This window comes from Ooceraea biroi, chromosome 10 (genome assembly GCF_003672135.1).
Source record: "Ooceraea biroi isolate clonal line C1 chromosome 10, Obir_v5.4, whole genome shotgun sequence".
In the NCBI taxonomy this organism is placed as follows: Eukaryota; Metazoa; Arthropoda; class Insecta; order Hymenoptera; family Formicidae; genus Ooceraea; species Ooceraea biroi.
The window spans coordinates 7703906-7725084 of NC_039515.1; the positions used below are offsets into that span (position 1 = coordinate 7703906).

General features: G+C 38.4%; 1 protein-coding gene across 5 annotated transcripts in view; it reads right to left on the reverse strand.

Moving 5' to 3' along the window:
* The window catches only part of LOC105283746 (sterile alpha and TIR motif-containing protein 1), a 101716-nt gene that overhangs the window by 26825 nt on the left and 53712 nt on the right, over positions 1-21179 (reverse strand). The window contains exons 1-2 of one of the 5 annotated variants that reach the window (XR_894736.3): positions 11559-11653; positions 9506-9731 (exon numbers count right to left, since the gene is read on the reverse strand). The exons of 2 other annotated variants lie outside the window; for them this stretch is intronic. Coding sequence is in view for 2 of the 3 variants with exons in the window: in XM_026973072.1 (XP_026828873.1) it covers positions 9506-9601 (96 nt within the window). In the remaining variant the exon portion in view is untranslated. 2 more of the 5 variants (XM_026973072.1, XM_026973071.1) reach the window with 2 other exon arrangements.

Consider the following 21179-nt stretch of genomic DNA (forward strand, 5'->3'; position numbering starts at 1 on the left):
CATCACGATCTCTTTCGTTTGACGTTGTTGTAGACGATCCATTTTTCGTCGCCCGTTATCATACGTTTCAAAAATCGATCATTTTCCTCACGTTTCAAAAGAGAATCGCAGATGTCAATACGCTTAGTGAGATGAATTTCTTTCAGCTCATGTGCTACCCAAATATCGAGCTTACTAACGTATCCAAGTCGTTTTAAATGGTTTTCAACACTCGATTTCGATATGTTAAGATTCTCAGCAATCTCTCGTGTCGTTAAACGCCGATTCGAATCGATCAGTGCCTTTATTTTGTCATCGTCAATTTCGATTGGCCTTCCTGAGCGTGGTGCATCTTTCACATTAAAATCTGCAGATCGAAATTTAGTAAACGAATTTTGACACTGCCGCAGTTTTAAAGCATCTTCGCCATATACATCAGATAACTTTTTATGAGCTTGCACAGCGTTTTTCCCTTTTCGGAAGTAATAAAACAAAATATGAGGAAAATGTTCTTTTTGATTTTCCAGTTTGAAATCGACGGCAAACAAACAATTGTTAACGAAATCGTGTACTTTCTTTTTCTAAAACAAGCTTGAACTATGAGTTGTTAACCTACATAATGAATTTGCGGTTTAGAATGAAGTTAGTTACATTTCAAGACATGTATGTCCATCTATTGGAAAAAAACGCAATTACTTTTTGGCCAACCCAATAATTAACGTCACGATTCCAGGAAGCTCGAGTACCACAAAAATAATTAGATTTTTCGATCTCGATTAAGAGCGAAGTCGCAGACAACCCCAATCCAGCAAGTAGAGCAATGATAAATGTTCGATTCTCGGAACGATAGCAAAGAGACGACGCTTTTTGCTAACATCGTCGTTGTGACGTTATGTAAGAAATTCGCATCTCTCTTTCTCTGTTTCTCTGTTTCTCTGGCTGAAATTGCATCTGTCGAAGTGCTTTGCGGCCAGCCACTTGTGGTAGAAAGTTTACGAGAGAGCAGTCCAGGGGAATTGTTGAGGAACGTTCATTCACTTTTCCACGCTGCGTTTCATTGATCGTAAACATACGACTTTCAACTCGAAGAGTTCCGCGAATTGCTTGGAAGATTTCCTCTCGTTGCTACAAAATGTAATTAACATCATTTACTATGCCATATAATTTTACTCTTGCAAGTTTTAATTAAATTTTTGCGCAACCTTCAATAAATCTGCTTGATATTCCTTTATGTACTCGAAGAATAATCAGAGAAAAAAAAGATATTCAAATAAGATCAAGGGATCGAAAAATATAAAGCCATATTATACAAACATGTACATGCTGTGATACACGTAACATAAAGTAAAATATGGCTTTTATATAAAAATATTTTACTTTATGTTACGTGTATCACAGCATGTACATGTTGGATCATGAAAAAGGAATTGTTTGAGTGTTTTTTGATGAGGTTGTATGTATGAAACGCACGCGACAACCCTTGACTGATTTATGCACGAAAGGAATGTCGGGTCTCCCTTATCTTCACTACGGGGCATAAAACACTGAAGAATCCAGGCCAGGTTTCACGACTGTCGGAAGCGAGTGTGCGATAATTCTTCTCGTACTTCCAGTCACATTTTGCATCACTCAGAATTTCTCGAGTTTTCATTTTTCGATTTTTGCGAGTTTGTATTAATGTTTAAGAACAGTTCTCTTGAAATAAATAATTAAGGAACTATTATTTTTATCTATTTCACAGATTTTATATCAAATAATTAATAATGTAATTAGGAAAGAACATATTATTTTTAACTACGAAAATTATTGTTATTGCAATATAAGAGAAGGAAAAATAAGGAAGAAAAATCATAACATTAACAGCGAAAGTCAGTTATAAGCTGTTTCATAGTCTGATAATGAAAAGCACAAAGAAACATGTTCTCCTTATCCCTGTCTCCTTGGTGTACGAGAATAATCAACCGGAGAGCGACTTTGTAAATGTATCCTTGCGGAAATTGTTCGTCTCGGTCGCCGTAAATCGACATCGGCTACAAGAGAGAAGACTGTATCCGCGGAAAAAGAGGGACACAAAGAGCGGAATGCAGTCCGGCGAGATATGTGAGGAAACTCACAGTCGCGGAATTTCGGCGAAGATATACCGGGTGTTCTCGTAATACATGTTGAGATCTCATGATACCACTATTCAATTAAAACCTTACTTAATCGATGCAAAATCTTACTTTTATATACACTGCTTTATATCGATATTCTTATTAATATATTTCACGCATATTTCAACTCTTCTTAAGGGGGGAGCCTGCTTTAGAACGTTGAAAATAAGGTATAATTTTACGAATTGTTTTTGAAGAAACTATACAGCGGATCATTATAAAACTTTGATGCATTTATTAGTACATGCTTAAAGATAAAAAAAATTATTTTTTGATTTGAATATATCGCTTGTAGAGGTCGTCCTGGAGAAATCTTAGTGCAGCCGCGTCGCCGGCATTGCAAATTGGTGAGCATTCTCCTGCCTCCAAATTTCGTCTAAACTGAAAAATTGAAATATGTTCTCGCTATTTATGAATTCCCATCGTCGATGAACCAAAGAGAGAAGAAAAAAGTTGAAAAGTGCCAAAATGGTGGAGCTTAGAACACAAAAGTACGATTTTTAGGCAAAGTTTTTGAACTTTTTCATGCAAAAATAATTGTTTAACTTAATGTTTTTATGAATATTAAAGGTTCATCGACGGTGGGAATTCATAAATAACGAGAAAATATTTCAATTTTTCAGTTTGGATGAAATTTGGAGGCAGGAGAATGCTCACCAATTTACAATGCCGGCTGCACTAAGATGCCTCCAGGACGACCTCTACAGGCGATATATTCAAATAAAAAAATAATTTTGTTTATCTTTAAACATGTACTAATAAATGCATCAAAGTTTTATAATGATCCGCTGTATAGTTTCTCCAAAACAATTCGTAAAATTATACCTTATTTTCAACGTTCTAAAGCAGGCTCCCCCCTTAATCGTTCTATTGAGACAATTTTGATGATGCTTCTAATATCTAAAATGTTTATAATTTTCTGTACATTATTAATAGAATTTCGTAAAAATATCACTTATATGGTTGAACATACGTTACGTAACGAGATTCAGCCTCGGAATTTCATTTTCAATTTCGGTCGAGAAGATTTGTGGATTAGAAACTCGATTTCGATTGTGGAATCTCAAGGGCCTCTCCTCGAAGTTCCAGGGCGGTTCTGGTGTAGTCGAACACGTCGGATAAATACGTGTACAAAGAGGGTCTCTCGATGGGCCGACGAACGAAAGCGGATATATTTCGCGCCTCTCGTCGCGTCGCGGCGGCCACGTATGCTTCGGCGCCGTTTGATTTACGACGGCCATAAATAGCGTTCGCGAGTGGCTTTTTCCTACCCGACGGCAATAACAATTTAGAACATGCTGCTTAGCTGCGATCGCTCTCACTCCTGCTCGAGATCGTTCCTCTTATTGACCAAAAGCTGTCAAGCGATTGCCGGTACCAGAAGAGTGGCGAATGTGAAAAAAATTCATGTGAAATAAAAAATTTCATCTTAGGCCTTCGGATAGTTATGGAACTTCAAATACTCATAAAATAATGACAATTATAAAAAAATGTATCTTAATAAAATTATATTATAATTGAATAAAAAATACAAGATTTCTCTCGTTTACCTCTATAAAGATCTCTTAAAAAATTTCTTTTATCTTATCTTCATCTTAATTACGAATAAAACTTCTTGTATCGTTAGTTATTAATTTCATTTCTCAACATTCATTTTCATTTACGTCTTTAATTTTGTTTTCATTTGGTTTATTTTTGTTGTTATCGATTGCTCATAATTTTGTACTTTTCCTTAGCGAGACTTTGATGGTACGATAAATGTTCAGCGATACAGGAAATCCTGCTGCATCGAAACGTAGCATAGAATATCTCGAGAACCGATTTCTCTGTTTGTCTGGGAACGATCGTGCGACTCTACTACCAGGGGGACATATTGGCAGACAGCTGTAGGCGTCTTGGCACTCGCCAGACACAAAGAGGCGATTCGAAGACGATGTCGTGGCCGTCGTGTATGTGGCGTGTAAGGTTGCGTTCACAGTCGACGGAATGGCCTTAATCCTTCCGCGATTAATAGCTTAAATAAATACCGTTAAGATAATAAATCGTTCACGAATATCTCTGCATGATAAATAAAAATTGCGGAACAGCCTTATCTGATCGAGAAAAAAACCGCATTAATTCTTTTAGACTCTGTGCAAAATAATAAAGTAAAATATGGCAAACATTTTTTATCAGAAATACATATGCATGAAAAATAATACATGAATTGAAAATTAATATATTGTAAGTATAAGTCATAACAAAATGTTAAATTAAAATTAAAAAATTCAAAGAAATTAAACATGTCGTAAATTAAAAATTGAGTTGTTCCAAAAGACGCAGCGAGAGGACTAACGAGCTTGAACGATCATGAATCCAAAACGAGTACATCGATCGTCGAACGTCGGCTGAATTATCGATCAGTATTTCGCAGTAGATCTCGTATGTGAGACGGGCTTTAAGACCGGTAAGATTCATCGCTGTCCATATACCGGAGTAACCTTTCGCGGCGCGATGTGTCCACTTCTTTCGTGCATTCTGCGTATAATCTTGTATGGTATATAAAAATCACGAACAAAAAGCAAAATTCTCCAGAAATTCTCTAAAACTTTTCTGAGAAAAACTACGATATTTTTCACCTCTTTTTTGTGTACGAAAATACTACACTCGATTTGCATTCGCAAATTCCAGATAAAATCACAGTCAGCAGATGCTTCTAATCGCAATAAAATAAATGTATTATGTTGCTAAGTGTGAAATTCAATAAAATAAAATACAAATGTTATATAGAAAAAAAACCTAGAAAACGTCACACAGAATCATAAAATAAAAATTATTTTCGCTTACATAATTAGCAACGTAATTATCAAATAATAATGCAACAAGTTAGTCGACTGCAGTCGATTGCAACAGGAGATTTATTTTTCGACGAGTTTGGCGAACGTTTGTGTTGATTCTCAGTCTCGACGCCTCTGGAACCGTTCGTCATCAGTTTTCGAGAACGTTACTCATTATTTGGCATTATTCGCAAAGTGAATTCCCCAGTATACGTGCGATATATTACACTTGTAGCGTGTTAAACAAAGGCGCCTTGTGTAAGAAGAAACGCGTTTTCACGCACACGTTCCACCGGTTATGCGCAGCATAAAGGAGGCCAGCTGGTCTCCAAACCAGGCTGGGAATTCCCGGACATTTCGCCACGTCGTGTCGCCTTGAAAACGAGAATCTCGAATTTTTAATTCTGGAGCGAATTAAAATTTCATATACTTTTTATATCGTTCACTTATGTGACGTTTAATCTTTACGTGATCTCATGTCATGTTTTATTTAACTTTTCCACTCTTTATTCGCCGCGCATACTAAAAAAAAGAGTAAACTTTTGTTATAATTATTAATAATGCTTATTATAATTATTAATACGATATAATTGTCTGTACTCTGATTACTCTGTCCGTTCTCAACCCAACTATTATTCTGCAATGTTACTCGTAAGAGCAATTAATCCCTTGTCTTCCATTTTATTCTTCCCCCCTTAAAAACAAAGATAAAATTAAATCTCTTCCTTATCAGTTTGCATCTAAAATTAAGGAATAATAATGATTCAATTGCGTGAACATCAAATAAGCAATATGCATAGGTAACAACATGTAGTCTCGCAAGAAAAATCATCTCCAGAATAACTTAGTCATCTCTAAAATTATCCGATACGTGAATGTTTTGTTAATCCCTTATCGCATTAACAATATTAGATTATTATATAACACCGCGGAAGTATATCGGTGATACTTGAGAATCATTTCTCGTTAAATCTCGTAAAGGTGTTATATCATTTCCTTGATATCTTACCCGAGAAATAAACATCTATTTTCCGATAAACGCTCCAAGAAACACTGCGAGGTGTGGAGATTTGTCGATTAATGTGAGATCAGTGCAAAAGAAAAATAAACAAGAAAAAGATTTTCTTCTAGATAATCTGATGAGTCAAACGAGCGAGTGAGTAATTATTAAATGTTTCGAGATAGCAATCATATAACATTTTCGATAAATTAATCATAACTGCGCGTTAAGAACAAAGCAAGTGGACTTGCTCGATTAAATTCGTCATTATCGATAAATGGAATTTCAACGAACGAACGGATGCGTCGCGGCTGGAAATAGCGAGCTTCGTATGACTTGTTACACATCCGGCATTTCCGCGCCGCGCGATTTTAATCGTGCCTGATAACGCCGTTCGCGATAAACGCGGTATTATCATCGCTATTATCGACGCACACGCAACAGTATTAGGTATTAGGCAACTGTAAAAACGTACGTACAATGCAAACGATATCCGCGGAAGCGTCCGCTGTAAGATAAATAAATGCGTGACCGAATGCAGTAATTAAAAGCTTATTAACTGAATAAATTTTCTTGCGACGAATTGATGACATTCGAAAAATGCTAAAATGAAATTATGCAAGTCTTTCAGATTTTTCCGGCTGTCTAATTGTACGATTTTTTCAAGATACAACATTACGTAACGTTTCGATTACATAAGGAGCAACGCAAAAAGATCAGTTTATCACGTGCCAAACGTGTCGAAGCGATTTGCCAAAGTGGATACTCGTGAAAAACCAGAAATCGTTCCGAGAAGTGTGGAAATGGAAGTCAAAGCGAATTCCGCGACGGATTCGTTACCGAGAAGTGGTTGTTAACCCGTTTCAGAGATTCTTCACGTTCGTTACGCGTCGCGACGCCGTCATAAAGAACGTCGCGACGCTCAAGACGCTTCGAGGAACGCGGGAGTGCGTTTTAAGTGTGTTATAAAACACGCGTTACGAAGTCGACAAAATATTTCTGAGCTTTAGCCGTCATCAACCTGTAACACGAACATTTACATGTTCTCCTAATTTCTAAAAATTTCTAAAAAAACAGAACTTTTCTAGAAAAAGCAGTCTTCTTAGAAGTCGTGGGAAAACAATCATTTAAAACGTTAGAGGAAGTTTTTCAATTAAATCGCGGCGATACAAAAATATTCACGCTGAGTCAGCTCAATCTATTCATCAGAGAACTTCCAGTAGCACTCGACGGTAATCAATTTGCAAGACTCGTTCGTAAAACTGACGACATTCTTATTTCCGTCATCGTAATCATCCAGGCTCAAGACGACAAGACTGGTTTGCAAAAATGACGATTCTTTTATCTGCACCGACGCCGACGCCAAGCATAACACTTGGATCTACCACACGCGAAGTGTCTATAAATAAAAGATTTCGTTTCAACCGAGTTTACCTTCCGTTCTTCTATTTTCCGTCCAAGTCTCTTCTCTGTCAAACGCATCTGTCCCAACTCCAGAAAAACGCGGGAAACGCGAGGAAGTGCATGCGAAGCGCAAAGTGTCGGGTGTCGGACACGGCCTGGATTCGCGTCGCGATTCCGCGCGCGAGAACTCGGCAGTCATCACAACAATCAACAATGATTAGTCATCGCGCGTGTGCGCGAAGAGGACCTGACCCAGTCTCGCGCGCGTGCGCGCGAGAGTGCGCGTGCACGTGCAAGCACGCACACGTGTTAGCCGCGGTCATCGGGGGAGTCGTTTGATCCCTCACAGCAGACACGTTGGAGGTCATCGATACGTCGTCGCGGGTGTGCGACATCGTCCGTCGTTTTAGCACGCGTCATCCCTCTCGCCCCGCCCGTCGGCAGTTGTAACGGATTGTCGTGACGCGGCGATCACCACCGATCGACCCATCGACCGGCAGATATTACGCGAATCTCGTTTCTGACCCGCGTGATGTATGACGCATACGTGACGTTGCGATTAGACGTCGTAAACTGCACCGACAGCGGTGCTCAAAATCGGTACCGCACCCACAGAAAAGATTTCTGGACTTAATGCTATTTACTCTTTAATCTATCATAAAATAAGATCGCTATAGCGACAATCATATTTATTATTGAAAAGAAGCATATTTTAATCTTGAATAGAAAATTCGAAAATCTAGATTCAAATAATCTTCGTGCTATCTCATTCATTTTCTCAGAAGGATTTAGATACAAATTTGTAGCAAGTTCAAAATATTCTTGATTTAAGAATATTGAGATCTAAAAGACATCTTATTTTATTCTTGTAAGAGAATTTGTAGAATCTGCACAAAACGGCCAATATTTATGTGTTGCAATCGAAAATCGGGAAAGTGTTTCTGTTATTTACAATGAATAAGTGCAATACTCTACAAGAAATATTAAAAGGTATGGAAATGTCTTATCTCGAATCTTATTTCTCAAATAAGTATATTGTATATACTTACTTACATTTCCATATCTTTTAATATTTCTTGCATTGTAAATAACAGAAACACTTTCCCGATTTTCGATCGCAACACATAAATATTGGCCGTTTTATCGGAATAAAGGACGCAGAAGCGCCGAGTCGACGAGCGACTGTGAGAAAATGATGCGTCGACATCGACAAAGCCTACTATAAAGTGGCGCTAATATCAAATTATTCTACATACAAGAATATACAAGCATAAATTTGTATATGTTACTCTTGTCTCGAGACAGTAAGACAATCTTATTTAATTCGAGAGAGAAGAACAGAAATTACTGATTTAAATTAAAAATTGTTTTATTTTCATATTTTTTATACTTGTAATACGATTAAATTAGTCAAGAATATTTTTCGTCTTGTTATCAGAAATCCTTTCTGAGGGTGCGGTAGCGAGAGATGCGACAGCTTGAGGTTGAATGAGAGAAAATTCGATGAAGAAAAATTAAGGGACTAAAGAAATATTTTCATCTTGATGATCGGTTAATAATTTCTTTCTTTTGCTAAATAAGAGGTTTTTGATCTCTTATCAGATAATATTAACCCTCCGTCGTGCAACTGTACACTTGAGTGACACGCCTGAAACTACGATGGTAAATTTCACCGACAAATTTCAATTTTTCATAAAAAACCTATATTGATCATTCCGGTTTGGCGACTGTCAAAACATGTTCAGGAACGTTCAAAGAGTCACCCGGAATTTTACCAAATTGTTTAAAGCAGTTATGTGTTAGCAATACATGTATAACACTCAAGTGTACAGTGGGACGATGGCGTTGTTAAAAAAATGATGGACGACGGAGGGTTAATCTGGGTAGTACAAGCAAGAATCTAAAAATGTAATTAAAGATGCGTATATATGCAATTTCTCTTTGTTAATTAAGATTATCAAGCGATGATGATTGTAAACTATTTTTAATTAAATTTTGATAAGAAAGTTTACTTAGTTTTAATGAGAAATTCTAATATACGTTCATATATTGTTTATATATTGTTCAAGCTCTTATTTGCCCAGATTAATATGGTCCTTTCTTTCTTTTCTAGGAGGAATTAAATTGGGAGATATCGATGATGCTGGACTTACAGACTTGAGGAAGGCGCCTCTGTGTCTATACATGGTGTTATGCTGCGACTTGCTTGCATGCTTGTGCAGCATGTTCAGTCCTCGGTCGACACTCATTCATGAAACGATCGACAGTGCTTTCAAGGAGATTCGAACAGCTGAGGAAAACTCGAGAACGACGAGCTCGCACACTCCTCACAAGCGATCACAATTCGTTCACGATTCGTTGATGTTCACGTTCTCGTATCTGAATGAATTTGTTTATGTAGAGACTCAGACAGTTATGAGAGTACGGCTCACGCTCGACTCAAAGTCCATTGAATCGCGCGGCCAACTCCTTCATCAGATTATAATCATCAAACTATTATAAAAAATATAAATGAAATAAACAAAACAAAACAAAGAAAGATAAAATAAAATAGAATAAGATTACAGATCTATCTTGAAATTTTGCAGAATTGACACCAAATTGAATTTAAATTCTATTTTTAATTTCAAGAATAGAATCTTTAATTTTATCTTTAATTAATCAACTGACAATTTATCTCATCGCTACGTTTCTGTATCGCAAATATCAGGCTGCGTTGACGCAAGAAATAACGCTAACTCGTTTCCCACGACACGCAAGATCAACACAGAATAATCTCACGATATGCCAGCACGCTGTAATTTATTGACGTGGTGGAGCGAGTGACGATAAGGCGTCCCATAGATCGCGTTATCGATCCAACTCGATTCGATCTCCCGTAACTACTCGGAATTTTTGTCGCACGAGATTCAAGGCCAAGAACCCGTTCATTTAATCTCTCGGGATGATGTCGCTGGCATTTTATCAGTGCACTGAAAAAGATCACGCGTAGCCATCGATAAAAATATTATCACACGAAGCGAGAGTTCCGTGTTTCAATCGAACATAAATCAATACATAATCTGCATGATGAATTCGAGAGGAGTAGTACAACAAAAATGACAACAGATTCTTCGAGCTTGCAAATGAGAATAGAAATTGTTTGAGAAACGCTATAAAGTGCGACATTTAAAATTAAAATATTGATAATTTACATCGAAGTATTTTAGATTTCAAAATTAAAATCATTTTCGAGAACAGAGAAATCAGGACGAAATAGTGACCACTTCGCGCTTCGCGGAACTATCGTTATCGATATTTGGATCTTGGAGCAACAATAATTTTTTCCGTGACAGCTGTTTAAACACGTCGGCTTATTTACGCGCGCAAAGAATTCCTGCAATGCGAGTAAACGCGAGTGTAACAGACGTTTTCCCAAGTGCTTCGGAGAAGCTAATGTATAATTGCCACGAGCGTATCGCAACTCTCAATCGACATAGTCTCGATCGATGTAAACGCGAAACTGTCTTCGACTTTTAAGAAGAATGAAAATAACATTCAACACATTGCAAAATTTTACAGACCTTGATAGTTTTTAATTATTATTATTATAATTTTTAATTATTATAATTTTTCTTTTATCTCTCATTGAAATTATCTGGCGTTACTCTCGCGTTGATGATAAGACACAATATCCTTTGTCTTCCATTGTCATTTTGTGAAAGATTATTCATACAGATTACGTCATCCATAACACATCTCACGTTCTCAAAAATGTTTTAAAATTTTGTCGCGATGAATTTTTGGAAAAGAGATCGAGGATCGATCTGAGGATCGAAAGAATTGGAAACGTCAGTTTTATTTTCGCAGGAAAGTCGTATAATCGTAGTATAATCGGTTTCATAACCGATGACGACTCGAAGATGCATCAAAGAGGCGCGGTTTTTTTTTATCTTGTAAATCACCGCCTGTTCCCCTTATGTGCAACCTACGCGACGACGTAACGCGGACTTTTATGCGATCATCGCACGTGACGTCGCAATTCTAAATGACGTCGGCGAGGTAACTCCGTTAATCTTTGATCTTGCGTGACATAATCTTTGCGATAGAGAAACATTGCCACGATTAATTAATTATCAAATTAATTCGAATCAACTTCTGCCGGATACCAAGTATCGTTTTTAGTCGTGATTTACTGTTATACATTAATTGATTATTTAAAATTACTTTTAAAAATCATGCCATGCCAATCTCGCCGTTGCTCATCGGTAGTTTTCTTCGACACTCGCTTCGTCGAGATTGCGTAATTTATGAACTGTGCTCGGATCACGAGATCGTCACAGAAAAACTCAACACTCCGAGGAAACGGTCTCATGGAGATGCTCGCTGCGCGGAAGTCACGAATGCACTGGCGATTCGCCGGCGCGATCTCCCGATATCGTATCATCGGCCCGGCATGATGATTCACGCATCCACTGTCAACGGAGTCGGCGCGTCTACTGACGATGACGACCTTTCGGTGACAAGATGGACACGCCATCGCGATAGCCATGCTAGAGGTAATGCTGATGATCGGGGATCAGCTGGTTTCATAATGACTAGAGGCAGAGGAGGAGGGGACCGGCAAGTGTCAGCTGAGGTGAGAAAACAGTAATGGATTCGAGGAATAGACACCTGAACAGATCTCATTTTCTTGATCACTTGTGAAATAATGGAAAATTGATAAGAATACAATTATCGGATGAGGTCACACAGTATTTTACAAATTACTTCGAAGAGAAAAAAATGTAATAGACATGTGCAATAGAAGCAATTAGATTCAATGACAAAATTTGATTTTTCATATGACTCCTCTTCCTTTTCCTAGTAAATTCTTTGCAATTGTTTCTTATGTCGTACTTTTACTATAGTCTTCTTCTCATTCAACTTTAAGTAAACATTACTTACAAGGCAAGGTGACGTTAATTTTCCGAGTTTCCTTCTCGTTAGCTATCAAACAGTTGCAAACGCACAACTACTGGTCCATTCGCTCGACGGTGACGTAACCGGTATTATTCACGGTGCTGTGTCAATCTTCCAATTGCATCTGCATGTTGATAGACCGTGAATCTGCCTGGCTTCAATCCCACTGAATGGGCCCTCGTAATAGGTACCTTTCGAGAATCGTACGCATGCGATGAGTCACACGCGTGCAGGTGAGGCAAGAGCAAAAGAGACGACGGGGATGGTACTTAAGTGTGCAAATACGAACAAATGTACGGTCTCTTCGTCGAAGAAATTTCCCAAATGAACAATGCGGTCTGATAAAATAGTGTTCTCAGAAGGAAGTTGTTGGAACCTGTCCTTCTTGGTAAGTTTTACCTGACAGGTACTATATCCTTAACTCTTTTTTAGGATTATCTGAAAAGAGACAAAGATACGCTACCTGTCGGGTAAAGCTTACCAAGAAGTTGGAACAATCGGCCCTCAATGAAGGAAAAATGCCAATAAACATTGTTTCAGTGATCCGTTTTTTGGGCCCATCAGGTAACGATAACTATTATATTGGGTCGTCCGGAAAGTTCGTGCCGATTTTTAATAGATGGCGTTGGAACATGTCTCAATATATCAATGTTATTGAAAACATACGATTTATATACATATGCTTAAAGGTGACATTTCAACGCATCTTTAGGAAAAAAGTTGTTTCAGATTAATTGATTCGTGTCAGTTTTGTACTCTTTTCAAGATGGAAGAAAACAAAGAACATTTTAGACACTTGATGCTTTTCTATTACCGGAAAGGCAAAAATGCCTCACAAGCAACAAATTCGATATGTTCTGTTTACGGAGAAGGCGCTTTAGCTGAAAGAACCGTACGTAAGTGGTTCGCTAAGTTTAGAGCTGGTGATTTTAACCTTAAGGACCAAGAACACTCGGGCAGACCTCTACTACTGATGATGACCAAATCAAGACACTGATCGAGAATAACCCGCGCTACACGACACGTGAATTAGCAGAGATACTGAAAATATCGAAAACCACTGTCCACGATCATGTAGTGAAGCTTGGTTACGTAAGTCGCTATGATGTATGGGTTCCGCATAATTTGGCCGAAAAAATTTAATGGATCGCATTTCCATCTGCGACTCGCTGTACAAGCGCAACGAAAACGTACCATTTTTGAAGCAATTAGTGACGGGTGACGAAAAATGGATCATTTACAACAATGTAGAACGAAAAAGATCCTGGGGTAAGCGAAATGAACCAGCATTAACCACTCCGAAAGCTGGCCTTCATCCAAAAAAAGTCATGCTCTGCGTCTGGTGGGATTGGAAAGGAATCCTATATCATGAGCTCCTACCACACAACCAAACGATAAATGCAGATAAGTACTGCTCGCAACTGGACGAATTAAAGACAGCGATTCAGGAAAAACGTCCAGAATTAGCTAATAGGAAGGGCGTCGTGTTCCATCAGGACAATGCCAGACCTCATGTTTCTTTGACTACCCGACAAAAATTGTTGGAGTTTGGCTGGGATGTGCTACCTCGCCCACCGTATTCACCAGACATTGCACCTTCAGACTTTCACTTATTTAGGTCTTTGCAAAATTCTCTTAGCGGCAAGAACTTCAACTCTTTGATCGACATAAAAAACCACCTTGAGGAGTTTTTCGCCGAGAAACCTAAGAAGTTCTGGGAGAATGGAATCTTCCAGTTGCGTGAAAGATGGACAAAGGTTGTGAAACAAAACGGTGCATACATAAGTCAATAAATATTTATCGACATAAAAAGATGTTGCCTTTGAATTTTCCTTCAAAATCGGCACGAACTTTCCGGACGACCCAATAATAATGGATTAAGATTTATATACTTGCAGATGTTTTTCTTGTACAAATGTTGTACAGCTCTCATAATTTTGCGTAAGCGTATCGGCGGTTTCAAAGTTTTCGCAATTCCCGATATGGCATCGTGCGTGGCGTCTCGTTAATCATGCCATCGTTATTCCCGGATACCTGGAATCGCAGCTCGATTAACATGTCGTCCGTCCGCGCGTCGTGTCGTCGCCGACGTAATCGATATCCGGTCTGGTTCGAGGCTAGAGCGGGACGTAATCTCACGCCATATAAAGTGTCATTATCGGCGCGCGCCACGCGCCATCGTTTCCTCTTATTAGCCGCAGTTACACCCGGAGCTGCGAGTAACCGCTGGTCCATTCATCCGACTGATGATGTAACCGTGACCGTACTACTGCGTGCCGCTGAATTGGATGGACAAAATCAGGGATGCTAAATGCGGGATGCATCATCGATGATGCAACTACTGCTTTGACGGAAACTTCTCGCGAGAACGTGATTTTTAAATTCTACTTATGGAAAACGCCTTCTCTCCTCGACAAAAATCGTTTATTTTGGTTTGAAATATTCAGCATAAAATATTTAGAAAAGTATTTATTACTTATTTCTACTTTTTAATTTCTTTTCCATTTTTTATTTTATATTTGACACATTTTGTGATATTTTAAATATGATATGTAAGGTACTAGAAATCGAATCAAATATTAATTTTATTGTGTCTTTTATAAATTTTAGATAATCATAATTAATTCAATCAGATAAGAAATTATCACTTTGCGAAACTTGAGAAATAAGATTCAAGTTTCTGAGAGATATGTACATTTTTAATAAAATGGTACGATATCGCAAAAATAAAACATACAAGCACACATCTCTTATCATTTACATAAATTTTCATGTATTTTTATCCAAGATTCCTGCTTGCTCGCGATGTCCGTTAGGAAATTCAGGAAAGCTGGAGCCCTGAACTTGGACTCGAGAAGGACGACTAAGAAATGTGACACGATTGTCGCGTCTCGGTCTAGTGACTCACTTTCGAGTGTCAAGGATGTCACGATTCTTGCTGAAGCCACGATCTCTGAGAAACCGTAAATCCTCGCTTACTCAACGAGCTTCGTAAGTCACCGTTGCAGGAAGAAGTTCTCCGATTCAGACGAAACCGTAACAAAGATACCGCGCGCAACGTAAGCGAGTAAAAACAAAATTGGTTTCACAAAATTAGAACCGATTCATCCATGAAGCGAAACTCAACTTGTCACTTTTAAAAATAGTGACTAACCATACTTCAATCCGAATCGCTTCTATCGATATTTTCGATCGTGCGATCGATCCGTTGCTTAATATTATTACTGATTAATCGATTACGTGTCTTTACAAGTTGAATAGTGAAGGAACGAAGTGCTGTTTGTGTACACAAAACTTAAAAACATTTTACAAGTTTTGTAAAATTCTTTCATGAATAAATTTCTTGTTTCTCGCTATGAAATATAGGCATGTTTTGTAATGACAAAAACAATTCATTAAAACATTTCACAAAACGAATTGAATACAAATTCAGTTTTCAGTCTAATATATAATTACCAAATGAAGTATTAGATATAAAAAAGTTGCTAAATTGCTCAATTATAAATATTCAAGGAGAGTAAATCAATTATCTGTCAAGGATATCGCTTCGCATAAATTCCCTATTAGTATAACGATTTAATTTGCTAGAAATTAGCCAGGAACGATAATAGTCACAAGAATACCTCGGCTATTTGAGTTGATTTAACGATCTACGTATGGATCCGAATAGCTTCACAAATATTCGCGTGAGAAGAGCCGAAGATTAAAGAATACAAGAAAGAGAAACAGAGAGAAACAAAAAGAGAAAGAGAAAATAGGAGAGGGATCACTTCCCAGGCTCGATTGGTCCGAATGTTTCGCATAGCATCCGGTGCGTCGAACTTCTCTCTTTCTCTCCCTCTGTCTTTCTCTTTCTCACAGATCTAAAAATCGCGCCAATAGGCAGGCAGGCAGGCAGGCAGGCAGGTCTGCTCTATTAGAATACCGGGCATAACTCGGGACTTGCGAGGATGTACCTGGTTTCTCTTTTCTTTCCTTTTTTTCATCGTCGCGAGCGAGACGTTTACCGCCGCCCCGAGAATTTCCATTCTCGGCTGGATAATTATCTCCGATGTAGCAAGGTTCAGCGAGGATGTGCTCTCCCGCCCGTTGCACTCTTCTCTCGCACGCTTGTGTGGATATATTAAACCTTCCTCCTTTCGTGAATTAAGAAAACAGCCTCGCTGTCGTCGTGGTATACATATAAGTATGATGGAAATTAATTTTATCGAATAAATGGCTATCTAATAACGAGTTATAAGAAACATATACAAATAAATATACTTGATAAAGAGAGAATGAAAGCAATAGGCATAAATAACGCAAAAATTAATATAATTTATGTCTGATCATTAATCTTTTCAGTTGCTTACTAAAAGTATTAATTGTGGTTAATTTATATGTACAATTCTATAAAAGTGATTTATATTATGCTAATATTTTATAGAGAAAACAAATTTGCTTGAAAAATTACTATAGAGATTCAGAGCATCACATTTCGTGCATACTTAATTTAATTTACATAATACTTACATTCCTTTATTTACAACAAAAGAAACATGTTCTCGACGATAATTAAGCAACAAATCGCATAATAAAATTGATATAATATCTGCATCGTTATTTGCTTATTGTTTGTGTTATTTTCACTTTTTCATTTTTGCGACACTATACTTCGAGAGATAAAAGGAATAAGCGAAAAGGGGTGCAACGTCCACGCGGTAATTCGCTTTGAACGTGGTTGTGATGCTTCTCGCGAAAGTTTAATTTAACCATTGCACGGTTCTGCGCACACTTAAAAGCGCATCAACTTCCTAGCCGATGTACCCTGCTCCTCCACGCACATTGCGTGGATCTAAATCGAGACGCACTTCAATCAACCGGTCGGTAGACGCAACGTTGCAACACGTCCGCAACTAAACTTAAACGCTCGACGAACTTAACGGAAGCCGCCATGCTAAACTGACAGCGCGAAAATCACGTAACATAAAATGCAATGTATATTCAGTAATGTGAACATTATAACTGACGTTTTCAAGATAACGGAGAGTTTCGTTTTCTCTCGTTAAGTCTCGTTGCAATTTATGCGTGTAAAAGTTTCTGTATTTTATGTTTAGTCTTCCTACGTCTTCTCCAAGAAAATTCTTTAAATTTAATATAGTTTTGCTCTTGTGTGGTCTTGTGTCTTCTGAAGCATCGACATTAATCTTTTTTTATTAATAGAGGAGAATCCCCTATTATGAGATATGCTCCTAATATGGGATACTGGAGTTTCTGCTAAACTAGTGAGTACCATCTGTTAATTCCACCATAAACTTATTACTCTTGGTGTAAAATGTATTTAGTGAAAAATTCATTGTTCGTTATTGCGTTTAGCCTTTGCAAGAAAAGGTTTGTGAAATTGTGAACATGTCAAAGGAACTTGAGGTAAGTCTTTAAACCTTGTGTATTACATAATAAAGAAATGGTTGGCAATAAATTCAGTATGCAATGATAGGAGTAGAATCGTAGTAACAGGAAAATACGCGATTTGTTGAATTGCTTAATTGTAGAAGTTAGATTTCATGATCGCGGAACCGCTAGGCGCGTGGCTCGTATAATGAGATATTCAGGGTACTCTTAATATGAGATCATTATTGCTCGAATATGAAGATTATGTAGTGTAATAAAAAGAAAGAAAATACTACGTTAAGGTTAAAGAAAAGTTAATACGAATTTATATTACGAATTTTTGTGTATTTAATTTTTATAGAATCTGACTATGGAGGTTAGAGAAACGAGGAAGCGTTGACAGTGGAATCGTGTAGATTTGGCGAAGGCTGTGGCAGCAGTATTTTTATAAAAATATCTAATAAAGTTTTTTACTTGCAATACTGATGTATTTTGCACTTTTAACACCGATTTCTCGAGGTATCTTATATTAGAAGCACACTTTCTCGATCCTGCGTAAAGCTCTTTTTTCAAATTTTTTTAATTTTCAGAAAAAATAATATTTAAATTCGATTTTTCATTTGACCAACCTAAAGCTTATTAAATTCTCTTCAAGAGAACGTATTACATTTTTAAATTCTGCCTGTAGATTTCCTTACATTCGGCAAAATCGATATGGTATCTCATAATCGGGGACTTTCCTCTATAACAATTAATTATTAATTAATATCTTCGAAACATCATCCGACACAATGATTGAACTGCTCCTTGTGTAAAATCGACGCGAGAATTTCCGAAAAAGAAGGATCAAAGCTTACGCAAACACCCTAAAACGCTTTACGTTTTCGGACGCGTTTCATTCCGGATCCTTGTCTCGTTTCGAGACTTTGATGCGCACCGGACGATTTTCCAGTCGGCATAATCGAGTCTTGTGCAATCCGAACTACGACGTAATGATACAAAATGAGCTTCGTAAACACACGTTCACACACGTAACTATCTGTTCGCGGCGCTTGCTATGATTCACAGCACTTTATCTCACTCGGAGGGGTACTTATGCACGTGGTTTTCTTCGAGGCGGCGATAAGGCAGACGCGCGCGGGCATGAGATGGCGAATAATATTTTCATCCGCATCGCTATTTACGGTGACGGCGGCGGCTCTTGCTTGGAAAGGGACGATCCGTCTTTGCGCGCGAGCCTCGTTAGTGCTCGGCGAGGGCAGAGAGCGAAGAAGAGAGGGAGGAAGGTTGAGTCATTGGGTATTTTTCGTTAATTATCTCGCCACGTCGAGCGACTTAATTGCCCGCCGCCGCTCTCGAATTTCCGCGCGATAACGCGCCGCGCGCATTTATCTCGCGGATTCTCGCGAGGAACGCTTAAGGGGGGAGCCTGCTTTAGAACGCTGAAAATAAGGTATATTTTACGAATTTTGTTTGGAGAAACTATACGCGGATCATTATAAAACTTTGATGCATTTATTAGTACATGTTTAAAGATAAACAAAATTATTTTTTTATTTGAATATATCGCTTGTAGAGGTCGTCCTGGAGAAATCTTAGTGCAGCCGCGTCGCCGGCATTGCAAATTGCTGAGCATTCTCCTGCCTCCAAATTTCGTCTAAACTGAAAAATTGAAATATGTTCTCGTTATTTATGAATTCCCATCGTCGATGAACCAAAGAGAGAAGAAAAAAGTTGAAAAGTGCCAAAATGGTGGAGCTTAGAACACAAAAGTACGATTTTTAGGCAAAGTTTTGGAACTTTTTCATGCAAAAATAATTGTTTAACTTAATGTTTTTATGAATATTAAAGGTTCATCGACGATGGGAATTCATAAATAACGAGAAAATATTTCAATTTTTCAGTTTGGATGAAATTTGGAGGCAGGAGAATGCTCACCACTTTACAATGCCGGCTGCACTAAGATGCCTCCAGGACGACCTCTACAGGCGATATATTCAAATAAAAAAATAATTTTTTTTATCTTTAAACATGTACTAATAAATGCATCAAAGTTTTATAATGATCCGCTGTATAGTTTCTCCAAAACAATTCGTAAAATTATACCTTATTTTCAACGTTCTAAAAGCAGGCTCCCCCCTTAAACGGATGTCTCAATTAAATGCCGAGTTAATGTCCAGAAAAACTCGGCCCGTTTACACGTTGCTATCATCTCTCACGGTGACAGTCTCGATTGCATTACTGCTTGTACGCCGGTGTCTCAAGCAGAAGGGATGCTCGATAAAACGAATCAGAAAAGTTATGTCGGAAAGTAGAATTTATCTAAGCGACTTTACGTGTAAGTACGAGTCATTACGAAGCCGCAAAGCGCATGTTCTCTCGCGTTTGTTAGCGATTTTTCCTCTTTTTCTTTTTACTTTTCTAGAGTAGGTCTGCTATATGCATACGAGGCTCCGCAGGTTCGTAGGTGCTCGCAGGTGATCTCTACAAGCTGTCAGGTCGATGAGTCACGGTATTGCGTATCTCCGGGGATATCTTCGCATTCTCGAGGAGGCAGTCCCAAGATGAGTGACGAGTGATTCATCTTGAACGCTTCTCTTTTTGTCACCGCTCTCTCTCTTTCTGTCTCCTTTCTGTTATCTGTCATGCGAAAAATTCATCGCAATCGCAAGTATGCAGACACGCTGAAAATACGCGTTATGTCACGCGGTCATGGCGAAATCATTCGTTAATTGTTTATCGGCGAGTCGGAAATCTTATCGAGTCGAGAGATAATTAAAAAACGATCCGTTTAAATCGCGGAGATTTATCGTATTTTTCTGTATGTACGCAAACATCAACATGAGTCATTACACGTTGAATTCGAAAACTTCCACGAGATTTCTTCGACTGAATCCTTCGAAATCACAAGACAAAGTTGAAGTGGAGAATTATTTGAGAGTTCTTCATCCGTCACGCGAAGATCGACGTTTCGCGAGAAATGTCGCGATATTTTCCAAGATCGGGATCCCCGCAGACGGAGGAAAGCGGAGAAGCGAACTATTTCGGGATACATCCCGTATCTCTGGCACGCTAAATCGTTCGGGGCGATCGGGGCGAGCTTGAATGGAACGAGCGGATGAATGAAAGACTCGTGAATCATTCCGAGCAGGAAGTTCAAGGCCGCCTGTTACGATACCGAGAGATGCGCGCGCGAGCGCGAGCGAGCGTCTGCTGTCGCATTGTGCGTTATCAAGAGCACGCAATGCGTGCGGTCACTCGATATCCTTCTGTCGTGAGCCCGAGGAAAAGGGTCGATCACCTCGTCGCCGCGGTCGCTAGCTTCCAGAGGAAGGAGGCACGCATTCTCGCAATTAACCGGAGGAACGTACTCTCGCTGGACCGTTCGCGGAAATCGAGAACGCTCCCACGAGTATTTGTGACGTGTCTTGAGAATATCTTGAAAGGATAATACATTTTAAAAACCTATTGAAAATTCTGAAAGTCCCAAGAAAATAGATTCGATATATTTTAAAG